This window comes from Aphelocoma coerulescens, chromosome 11, assembly GCF_041296385.1.
Source record: "Aphelocoma coerulescens isolate FSJ_1873_10779 chromosome 11, UR_Acoe_1.0, whole genome shotgun sequence".
NCBI classification, from domain to species: Eukaryota; Metazoa; Chordata; class Aves; order Passeriformes; family Corvidae; genus Aphelocoma; species Aphelocoma coerulescens.
Genome location: NC_091025.1, coordinates 160,280 through 171,878, shown reverse-complemented (window position 1 = coordinate 171,878; position 11,599 = coordinate 160,280). Strand labels below are relative to the sequence as shown.

Below are 11,599 nucleotides of genomic sequence, written 5' to 3'. Positions count from 1 at the left end.
GGGCGGTAGCCACAGTGGAGAGATGGAGATGGCGACGGCGGCGCGCGAGTGCGAAGCGGCGGAGACTGAGTCGCACCTCAGCAAAAAGTGAGGGTGCGCGGGTAGTCAGGTGGGGCCGGGCCGGGGAGGTGAAGTGTGTCCAGCTGACCTGGTGCGTGTCTCCGCCAAGGCACCCGTCGGAGCGCCATGCTGAGCCCCTGCGCTGCGCGGCTCCGCAGCTGGGTCTGGAGGGCCGCGCCCGCGCTCCGATGTCAGCAGGCGCTTCATGACCAAAGCAGGTCGGTGCTTTGTGTCTGGCTTGAGCCGCTTCTTTCCTTATGGAGTCCTGCAAGGCGGGGTCAGGAGCGCGGCAGGAGCCCGAGGGCCGTGGGGGAATAGGCTGAACAGCGAAGGTGACTTCGGGAACCCTACGTTATTTCGGGGGGAGTTCGCCTTGTTTCACCTACACGCTGTGTGGGGCTGCTAAGTTCTTAGGATACAATAGAGTGCGGCAAGCCCTTGGGCACGTAGGCACGCGTTCTCATGGTCTGTCTAAACTATGTATAATTTCGCTTTCACTTTCTCTGAGTATTTGTATCGTAGGGGATGAACTGAAGGAGTTCAAAGTAGAAAATGTTTAAACGTGTTTAAGAGTTGTTCTGACTATTGGGAAAAGTAAGAGAAGTGACAGGGTTATTTGTACAGTTAGATTTTGGCAGAATCCTGCCAATCATTTTCCTGTAGAAGTGTCAGAGTACTTGCTGCATCCAGTTTCCTTCTCTTTTGCAGTGAGCTGAAGAGACGTTTAAAGGCTGAGAGAAAAACAGCTGAAAAAGAAGCAAAGCAGAAAGAGCAAAGTGAAAAGCATTCAAATAAGCCTTCCTTGACTTCTGAGGATAACGTTGGTGCTGATGAGGAGAGCTTGGATCCAAATGTGAGCATATGGTCCCATGCTTATTAGATGTTCTCTGAATAAATCTTACTGACTTGCATTTGATTTTTTTTTATTCATGGGTAGTTAAACGGCTAAAAGGAGAGAGATGTATATTCCTACATCAGGGCAGCTGCATTTTAGTTCATAGCCTGTAGCATATTTTCAGATTCTAATAAAATAATTTGATTTTGTTTGTTTCTTGTGACAGCAATACTACAAGATTCGTAGCCATGCGGTCCAACAGCTTAAGGGCTCCAATGAAGATCCCTATCCCCACAAGTTCTGTGTTGACTTATCTCTCTCAGATTTTATAGACAAGTACAGTCACCTGCAGCCAGGAGATCACCTGACAAACGTTACAGTGAGAGTGGCAGGTAAAAGTTTATCTGGGATACAGGAAAATGTAAAATCGTAGCTGCTTTTATTGATGGGTTGGTCTTTTTTGAGTTTTGCTGATCTCTTACTTAGTCATGAAGTCTGTAGCAGTGTTAAACTATTCAGGACGTACCCTTCAGACTGAGTGGACCTGTGCAACTTCCCTTGCAACTATAAGATCAGACTGTAACATAGGCTCTGGGACCCAAAATTTTTATGGTCTTTCTAGTTTTCATTTTGTGACTTAACTGCTTCTCTTTTGCAGTTAGTGAATAGTTCAGAGCTGATGATTCTAAGTGATAGTACTGTGGCTTTTGCCCCTGTATCCTTTCTGCTAGGGACTCTTTTCCTGATGTCTAGCATACTTTGATATTTAGGTCGAATCCATGCAAAGCGTGCTGCTGGAGGGAAACTGATTTTCTATGATCTTCGTGGTGAAGGAGTCAAGTTGCAGGTCATGGCAAATTCCAGGTAAGCAGAGGTATTCCCAGTAGCATTCTAAACTGCACTGCATTCTGGGGTCTAGATACCTGTATTTGAGTATTCTATTTCATCTGTGGTTTGGCTTAGGCAGCCAAGTAATGTTTTGTTTCAGATGTTGTGGTTGATTTCCTGTTAAAATAACTTATATACATATATATACACACAATATTTTTTTTTTAATTTTTAAAAATAGGTTTTTAAATGCATTTTGTCTTGGAATGTTGAATTTCAAACAAATGTGCTTATATTTTATATTTGTTTTGTAATTACAGCCTTTACAAATCCGAGGAAGAGTATTTCCGTGTTAACAGCAAGCTGCGTCGTGGGGACATTATTGGTGTAGAGGGGAATCCTGGGAAAACAAGGAAAGGGGAACTGAGTATTATTCCTTATGAAATCACTCTGTTGTCTCCATGCCTGCACATGTTGCCTCATCTTCATTTTGGCCTCAAAGATAAGGTATTTGTCATACCTGTCAGTCTTGGAGGCAATTTGACAGATCTTAGGATGGTTTTGGTTGGAAGGGACCTTAAAGATCATTTAGTTCCAACACCCCCGCCATGGGCAAGAATGCCACAGATAGGTCTGAATGGACAACCTTTGATACCTGCTGATATTATCAGTCAACAAAGGAATATTAGTTTAGTTTTGGTATTTTTTCCTTTGGCATGACATTTTACCTAGCTTGTTCTAAATATAAACGTGTTCTTTTCAGGAAACCAGATATCGTCAGAGATACTTGGATTTAATTCTTAATGATTATGTGAGGCAAAAATTTATAACCCGTGCAAAGATCATCACTTACCTTCGTAGCTTTCTAGATGAGTTGGGCTTTCTTGAGGTAAGGCACTGGTGTTCACTTCTCTTTGCATACTGAATGTGTTTACAACTTCTCAGCTTCAAGGATGTTTTATATTCAGGCTCATATACAAAGTACTTACAGAACTGACAATAATTGCCTCAGCATGGTGTGTTTTATCAATTTAATGTAATGGGAGCAATTCCTTTCTTCTCTTCCGAAAGATAAGGTTATTCATCAGTTGGTGAGGTTATGGCTTGGGAACCTTTTATCAAGGCAATACTCCAAACTACTGCTGTCCTTTCCATATTTCAGTAAATTAAGGTGGAAACAACATCTTTAAAATGCTGTTTTGCCTCTAGAGAGAAAAGCCAATTTTTCTTCCTGTAGGCAGAATTGGATTGTGTTGACCTAGGTGCAGGAAACTGCACTTGGCCATGTTGAATTTAATTTTCTGCAGTGTGGAGAGAGGATTTTGTGGTAATACCACAGCGCTATTCCTGGCTTTGATAACATGAACCCAGCAGGTTCACATTTGTAGTAAATATGAATGACTCTTCATATCAACAGATTAATTAAGTAATTGGTTATTACTGACTACATGAAAAAAGTGCAGTTTTTTTCAGTGCACTTTAGTTCAGAATTGTTTCTATATACTGGAATGCCGAATAAGTGAAATACAGATTTTTCATCAAAACTAGCTGTTTTTGTTTGTTTGCTTGGTCTATGCATTTCTGGTTTGGAAACAGATTTCATGAAAACAGGGCAATTTTTTTTTTGTTACAGGTTGAAACTCCTATGATGAATGTAATTCCAGGCGGAGCTGTGGCAAAACCATTTATCACATACCACAATGAACTGGATATGAATTTATATATGAGAATTGCTCCAGAACTTTACCATAAGGTAAAACACAAGCCTTACTAAGCCCGTATTCTTCAAACTGTTTTAACAAAAGCAAATGTAGCTAAAATGAGGATTATTTTTGAAGAAAGGTGGACTTGTCTCATTAATGAGATTTGTAAGGTTGTGTTGCAGTTGCACGTGTTTGGGCTCTCTTAGGTTCTTTTGAGAAAGTGTATTTACTAGAATTTCATTTTGTTTAGATGCTGGTGGTTGGTGGTCTGGATAGAGTATATGAAATTGGGCGTCAGTTCCGGAATGAAGGAATTGATTTGACTCACAACCCTGAGTTCACAACTTGTGAATTTTATATGGCTTATGCAGACTACCATGACTTAATGGAAATTACAGAGAAGTTGCTTTCAGGTGAAGTATGCAAAATTATTTAAAAATGAGTAAGAATCTCTGGAAGAATTGGTTATGTAGCGTACTATTCTTCTAAACCTCATGTTCCTTTTGTAGGGATGGTGAAACACATTACTGGGAGTTACAAGATCACTTACCACCCAGATGGTCAAGATGGACAGACCTATGAGATAGATTTTACTCCTCCCTTCCGGCGCATTAGCATGGTGTATGATCTGGAAAAGGTCCTAGGAGTGAAATTTCCATCAACTGAGTGTTTTGAAACTGAAGGTTAGATGCTGAGTATGAGTGTCCTGTAATTCTTCCATAACAGAAAGTGGGCAAAAGGTCGCAAGTTCTCAGGCTGCAGTCTGTCAGCTGCTTTTTCTGAAGCAGTACTAACATGTGGGATTACTTTCCTCTGGTTTTGTTGGTTTACCTGAGTCCAGAGAGAAGCCTTCATTCCTTGCCATCTTTGGCAGGAGCTGACTCTTTAGCCTCTTCTGTTGTTGAATATATGTGAAAGGATATACTCAAGAGGCATGATGTAGGGGAGTTCTTGATCTGTTGAAGAGATCCAGCTTTTTACTTTTTATTCCTTCTCTTTTGTGCGGTTGAGTTTACATGCCTGTAATTGTAGCTTGGGTGTATGATTATTAGGGCCTTTCTTAAAAATGTAATTATGTGCTACTTTATTCCTGGTATTAAGAGACATAAGGAAACTAGTTCATATACTTTATAGTGATTGTTCTTCCTCCCAGTTCCCTCCTCATTCTGCCCCACCCCCCCCAATTAATTACATCCAGCAGTTACGTGGTGTTGTGCTTAACTGTTGTCAAATTTCTGAAGTATAAAATAACTACGCTTTTACTGTAAATAGTTAAAACCAAACACTGTTTTTGTAGATTGATGTTTAAGCTCATATTTTTCGTGGTGTCTACCACTGAGATCTTGTAAGTCACTCTTAAGAAACGTTGAAGGGTCTAGTAAGAACAAAAAATGGTTGCTGGGGTTCCTGTTCTAATTTTTGTCTGCAATTTCAGAAACTCGCAGGTTCTTTGATAACCTTTGTGTGGAGAGAAATGTTGAATGTCCGCCTCCCAGGACAACAGCCAGACTTCTTGACAAAGTAAGTAAAGGTGCTATTTTTATAATCCCAATGTCATTTGAGGATCTCTCTGTATCAACAGAAGTCTCTTTGAAGAAAAAGTTTAGCTGCACCTGGAAAAACATGCTGCAATGCACTTCAGCTATTGCTCTATTACCATGAGAAAACTTGCTGTGTCAAAATCTTCTTTTGTGTTGTCTACACCAAAATGTAGTTTACTTATGTCTGCTTAACTTGAGCAGTAGGGGATTTTAGTTGGATAACTGGTCTCTTGTGGTTAAAACAGATTTGGTTTATCTTAGGTCAGTTTTGTTTGTGCGATGTGTCCATCTGTATGTAGCTGACCAAAAGGGTGGGAATACCATATAGTTCTATCAGCTGTATTCCTTTGTACCCAAATACTGTCTGATACTGTTCTTTTGATGCTTTTCCTATTGGGCCGTGCTGTGCAAATTGACCTATTAGACAGTTTTTGCTGTGTCATTTTTCCTTACCTGATTGGGAAACACTCTCTGTTGATGAAGACATTAACATGACCAGAAATACTTCGGAAGCTCTTCAGATTTTTTGTACTTTCTTCAGTAGTGAAGAGAGGAAATTAGGGTGCTTGGTGAAGGCACTGCTAGGAAAGTGCATAGTTGTACACTGCATAATTGTTTCACTTTTGTTTTCCCAGTTAGTTGGTGAATTCCTGGAAGTCACTTGTATCAACCCAATATTGTTTTGCTTTTGTTTTCCCAGTTAGTTGGTGAATTCCTGGAAGTCACTTGTATCAACCCTACATTCATCTGTGATCACCCGCAAGTCATGAGTCCGCTTGCCAAATGGTAAGAGTATGACACACGGTCAGTGTGTAACTCAAATCTTCTACTTCATTAAAAAAAAAAGTTGCATATGTGAAAGCAGAGATTTTGATGTTGTGTACTAGTTTGTGAATTTTGACACAAACCAAGATAGACATTGATTCCTGAGCATGAAACCCATCATCCAGGGAAGAGGTGTGTCAATGCTTAGTACTTAGAAGTTTTGACAGCTGTTAGTGCTAAGGGTGAGCAATGCCCCTAAGTCACATATGTGCTTTTTGCTTCTATAAGTATGTTTATTTTAAGGTATGTCTGTTTTGTCTTCTTCACACAGGCATCGCTCTCTTCCGGGACTAACAGAACGCTTTGAACTCTTTGTAATGAAGAAGGAAGTGTGCAATGCGTACACAGAACTTAATGATCCTTTCCGGCAGCGTCAGCTTTTTGAGGATCAGGCCAAGGTATGGTGTCTTGCTGATAGTGAATATAATACAGGCATGTAAGCAAAGAGTATTTCTTATGTCTGTTCCAAATCTGTCATTAGTACCTACTGCTGAAAAGAGTTGCTTCTACTTTGAGCGAGTGTTTGTCACTGAAATGAAAGCCTGTCATTAAAATTCAATTCCTTTTATAGGAACCTTGCTCTTTAAGGTAAACGAGGTCAAACACTGCTGTTGATGAGGTTTTTTTAGTGCAACTTTGTTTTGGAATATCTTCCCTTTTATTCCACCCAAAGTACTAATCTGGAAAAACCCAAATGTGCAAAAAGTTTTCTGTGTCTTGCCCAGGTTGAAAGGTTTTTTTCCCCAGTTAAATATTTATATAGTCATACAACATTATACTTCTAGGTTCTTAAACAAATTGTCATGTCCAGTAAGAGTTTGAATGCTGTGTAAGAAGTAGCTTAATTTCCTGCACAGAGTTACTAATATTTTAAGTTGACTCACAGGATACAGGTCCAAATTGGAAACTATTAGGCTTGCAAATTTATAATACTAGATTTCTCTATGTGAGCCTCCAAAGGGAGTGACTGAAACTCGTTATTAATTTGGTGTACACATCCATGAGTGCATGCTTGGCCACACATGACTATTACTGTATCCCGCAGCCATAGGAGAGGAGAGAAGATCCAACAGGTAGGAATTGTGCAGCAAGATTGATTTATTTAATTATTTTACAAACTCTTTTCTAGACTTTTTTCTTCATAGTCTAATTGGACAAAGGATCAACCACCCCCTGGGTTGATTGGCTAGAAATCCTAAACATCCATTGTCAAAATATTTTCCTACTGTACCATAAACATAGGTCTACAAGGTCGCGGGTGTTCATAGTTTATAGAACTTCTGCTAATCTCTTCGTGGGAGAGGAAAGTATCCCACGGGCTTAGAAAGAAGCAAGAAAATTCTTGCTAGCAGCAATATTGTATCCACACATGACTGAGGTCAAATGATATGGTCTGCAGAAACAGTTCCTGATCTTCATATTCTTTCTGATGGCTTCAAAGTGCCTGAGAGGTTTAAACAATTGTCAAAGCCAGGAAAATAGATTTATGTTAACTAACTTGATGGTAAATTTCAAAATGTTCAGTCAGAATGAATAATATTACAGACGTCTTTAATTTTTGGTCTGTTGTACATATGCTTGCTGCAGTTCTCTCATGATTATAGCCAGACTTTGCAGACATATGATTATACGTATTGAATGAAAATTAGCCTCAAAATTTAATGTTAAGGTGGAGACTGAGATGGAGGATGACAGTTTGCATTTCAGGATTTCAGGGAGAAAAATTTGCCATAACAGTCTTTGCAACGTCTTCTTGAACCTGTGAGCAAAAGTGTTTGCTGTTGCTTTGACACTTATTTCTGGCATTTTCTAAATTTGAGACGGTTGGCTAATCTGTGTTTTAATTATTATGACTTTTGTCACTTGGAGACTGTCAGGGTTGGGTGCATTAGTTACCATCTCAGTGTAGGGCTTTTTAGTCTTTCTATTTGAGAGGGAAAAAACAGCCCCTAATCTCAGTTTGTGGAGCAGCTACTGATGATTCAAGCAATTATGCTTCTTTGTTGCTTCTGCAAACATTGAAAGGGGGGTTGCTATCAATACAGAACCTTATAAGCCTTTGAAAGCAATTCATTCTACTGTCATCTGCTGCCATATGGCTCTGAAGGATGGCTTTTACTGAAGTGAAGAGCCTGGACCTTTGCTGAGATAGGAATTGAGTCTAGAGCTATTTTGGGAGCACCTGTATGAAGGATCTCGAGAGTTCTGTGTGCTGAGGTTCCTTCATCTGTTACTCATTTGCACAGCTCTATCAGGCACCAATCAGTTTCATGGCTTCTACAAATCGCAGTATTCCTCCTTTTTGGTAGGGGTTAGCAGGAGTGATACTGTCTAGCTCTGTACAACCCACGTTTTACTATTAATCTCATTTAGGCAAAAGCTGCAGGTGATGATGAAGCCATGTTTATTGATGAAAACTTCTGCACTGCACTGGAGTATGGTCTTCCTCCTACAGCTGGCTGGGGCATGGGAATTGATCGCTTGACCATGTTCCTTACAGATTCCAATAACATCAAGGTAAGCATTAGCAGTGGCAGTGCTTTCCTACTGCTGGTTTTGTCAGGTAGCAGGGAATGGGATTCGGCAAAGCAGGCCGTCTCTTCAACGAAACCAGTGCCAGACAGTGCAGCTGTGTGAGATTTTTTAAGACGCAGAATCCCACCTGGGAAAAGCTCCTCTGCGCACTTGCTCAGATCTCTGAGGCGCGGCTGACCAGCGGAGCCGGGGCTGGGGCAGCTCTCGCGAGATCTCCGCACGGGATGTGGCGTTGCTGCTCGGCGCGGCCGCTGACGCTATCTCCGTTTGCAGGAGGTGCTGCTCTTCCCCGCCATGAAACCGGAGGACAACAAGAAGGAGGGGCAGCCCGCCGAGGGCACCTCTGTGTGAGGCTCCAGACCGCCGCGGGCACCTCCGCGTAAAGCCTGAGCGCGGCAAGGGCACCTCCGTTTCAGCTTCGGGGCGGCGCATACCTTCAATAAAGTCAGCTTTCTCTGCACCCGTCTCTGAGTCTTTGTGCGTTTGCGCAGGGGTGCCGCTCCCGGCGGGTCCCGCGCGCGAGAAGCAGCTGCGCGTGCGCGGGCACTGGGGCGCTCTGCGAGCGGTGCGGCCGCGGAGGTTTGGTTGTCGCCGCCCCTCCTGGCGAGGAGCAGCGGCGCCGTTGGCCCGGTGGGTAGGGAGGGGACTGCTCCCGGGGTGGCGGGAAGTGCGCCCGAGCGCGGGCTGCTTCGGGTCTCTCGGCAAGGTGGAGGCCTCGAAAGGAGGCGGGTGGTGCCAGTTGCCTCAGGTGTGCTGCAGAGAGCGCACCGGAACGGCGGCGTGATGCATGCGTTTGATTGCTACATAGTGGGAGCCCTGGGAACCTAGCAGCCCCACCTGCTGCTGCCCTTAAGGGCTTTAGCGTTGCTTCTTTATTTCTTGCGATTCGGAAAAAGTTATTTTCTATAAGTAGTCTTGAAAGGGGTGATGCAGTTTAGGTCTTGGTTATTGGAGTCTGGTGTAGAAAAGTGTCATGCAGAACAAGACGGTAGGGTTTGAAGAGATGGGGTTTTTTATTCAACTGTTGTGATGGAATCCAATTCTATGTAGAACCTGCACTTGCATCAAGAGCCATGTGGTCAGCTGATGAAATTGCTGGGCTATGTTACCTGCATTATAGGACCAGACTTCCTAAGCAGGGGAAACCAGATCCAAACAGAGAATGGACTTCCCTGGCAGCTGTTGTCAAAGTGGAATCTGCAGCCCAAATAGAGGGTCTTGTTAGTCCAGGAAACTTGCAGGGTAAGCATGAGTTGTGGGAATAGGGGTGGGAGGGAAGGGAGGGGGAGAGGAGGTTCTTGATGCTTTCCTTTTATTTTCTTTTTTAAAGATGCCTTTAAAAAAGCAGACACTCCTTCCTATTCCATTTCAGTCTCCACCCAAATTCATTACTCTTTGTGATTGTAAAAGCTTTCACAACTTCTCTCTGGAAAGAGGTGGTTTTAGTGAAATGCTGTTCTTCCCAGACTGTAAATAAGACAATGAAAGCCTGCATTTGACTGTTCAATATGTGGTGAAAGTCTAGGTAAGACCTGAATTCCTAATATAAACTCTTGAAAAAGCATGCTTAATTTGATAGAATCCTAGAAAGGTTTGCTCTCCTTTAACGGGTTGTGTTACTGCATTTTGCATTTGTGTTAGTTTGTCATAATCTTCTTTTCCCTTAGTGGCACTTCAGTATTGTCAGGCAGATTGTATCCCATATACATTATCTCTTGTGTGCCTGAGGAATACTATGGCAACACTGGTGCTTCTGCCTACTGTATTCAATTCTCGACCTGATACTGTTTCCTTTCTGTAGTGCTGTATGGTCCGCCTCCCTGTACGTTCCCTTCTACTCAATATTCTGTGTGTTGTCATACCAGAATGACCGTATGAGAGCAGTGCTTCTGGTAATAGTTAGATGTGATAGTTTTTTCAGTTATCATTGTTTCTTTTTCAGTAACTAAGGAAGTTGTTGCTATGGGAACTGGAACAAAATGTATTGGCCAAAACAAAATGAGAAAAACTGGTAAGTGTGGTGTAAAATTCAAGAACCCAAGGCTACCTATGCTACCTTCTTTCTTGCTGGTGTCATAGAATCAATTAAAATTTCCAAGGCATTCTGCTCAGATGTGTTCTGGATTGAAGCCAGAAGTGTAAGGCAGACCTTCCTTCATCAGGGAGACAGGAGCTCAGGCAGCCACAGTGGCTGCCCTGAAGGTTTGCTGCACTTGCTGCCTCGAAGGTGAATGAACTTTTTATGTGTGGTATTGTGTAGTTTAGGCCCTGCATCTGCATGCTCGAAGACTTCATAACTAAAAGCAAACAAAACATAAGCAAAGTAATTGTGCTTTGGTTACCTGTTGGAGTCTGGTTTTGTTGGGGTCTGATGCAAGAGGTGCCACTGCTGGTACTAACCAGCAGGAAGGTACTAATAGGGCTTTTCTTCCTTACTGCATATTTTGCAACTAGATTGTTTTAAGTGTTTGTACAATAAATGTATGGGATAGATATGTGACTTCTCACAACTACCATTTCTTACTGTGTATTGTAGGAGACTTTCCTTGCTCTGTGTGTCCATTTTTTAATTCATGATGTGTCTGTCTCCTCGGCTAGGACAGGGAAGAAGCCATAGTAACGATGAATGCGGAAAAGTGGCTAAGGGGGAAAAGTGCTCATGCATATGTAGGTACCCTCTTTAGACTTCAGAGGAGGACTAGACTGAGATATGAGAAAGGGTTTTGCCTGTGTCTGGTTTAGGCTACTTCATGTTCTCTATAATGTCCTTCATTTTGAAATTAATTAGTGGAGCAAAAGAGAAGAAACTGGATTCTGTATCTTAGATTTTTTTTTATGTTTCTTGTGATTTCACCGTCTCCAAAGAGTTTTAGTACAGACGTTTTTCTGACTGATTTAGGAAAACGATGATTAAACTGTTGTGCTGTTTACAATCTCGATATTAAGGGTCAAAGTAGAAAAGTGACTAGGAAAAAGTAATGCTAGTTTGTTTTGCCATTGTTTGTCTTCAGTGATGTCAAATTTAGAAAATATTCTCCTCTCATGATAACATTTATTTTTGACTTGGTGGTAGGTCATGTTAATGGTTATCTGTTAGATCACTTCTAAACTTTTAAAACTGGTAAAGATTATTTCTATCTGGCCTTTTACCCCTGAAATAAAAGATGATCTACAGCTCCTGTTCCTTTACATACCACAATAGGCAGATACTGTAGGAAAACTGAAGATGAAATATGTAAACTTAGTAATATCAGAATGGATTTTTGTTTGCA

General features: G+C 41.8%; 2 protein-coding genes across 4 annotated transcripts in view; both read left to right on the top strand.

Annotated features, from left to right (window-relative positions):
- The first annotated feature begins 3 nt into the window (after positions 1-3).
- On the top strand, positions 4-8,787 carry KARS1 (lysyl-tRNA synthetase 1). 2 transcript variants are annotated; one of them, XM_069027343.1, is made up of 14 exons: positions 4-87; positions 769-913; positions 1,122-1,287; positions 1,666-1,759; positions 2,044-2,230; positions 2,487-2,612; positions 3,357-3,476; positions 3,677-3,839; positions 3,936-4,109; positions 4,862-4,947; positions 5,668-5,753; positions 6,064-6,190; positions 8,166-8,309; positions 8,601-8,787. In XM_069027343.1, the coding sequence occupies exons 1-14, from the start codon at positions 23-25 to the stop codon at positions 8,676-8,678; spliced, it is 1,761 nt and encodes a 586-aa protein (XP_068883444.1). In that variant the 5' UTR covers positions 4-22; the 3' UTR covers positions 8,679-8,787. The 2 variants fall into 2 exon arrangements, with proteins under 2 accessions (XP_068883444.1, XP_068883443.1); XM_069027342.1 differs by lacking the exon at positions 4-87 and adding an exon at positions 105-278.
- Positions 8,788-8,875: 88 nt separating this feature from the next.
- ADAT1 (adenosine deaminase tRNA specific 1) overlaps positions 8,876-11,599 on the top strand; it is a 29,279-nt gene continuing 26,555 nt past the window's right edge. The window contains exons 1-3 of one of the 2 annotated variants that reach the window (XM_069026501.1): positions 8,876-8,957; positions 9,378-9,569; positions 10,270-10,338. In XM_069026501.1, the coding sequence (XP_068882602.1) occupies positions 9,401-9,569; positions 10,270-10,338 (238 nt within the window). In that variant the 5' untranslated portion in view covers positions 8,876-8,957; positions 9,378-9,400. Of the gene's footprint in view, positions 8,958-8,993; positions 9,076-9,377; positions 9,570-10,269; positions 10,339-11,599 lie in introns of those variants that run through there. The other variant, XM_069026502.1, reaches the window with a different exon arrangement.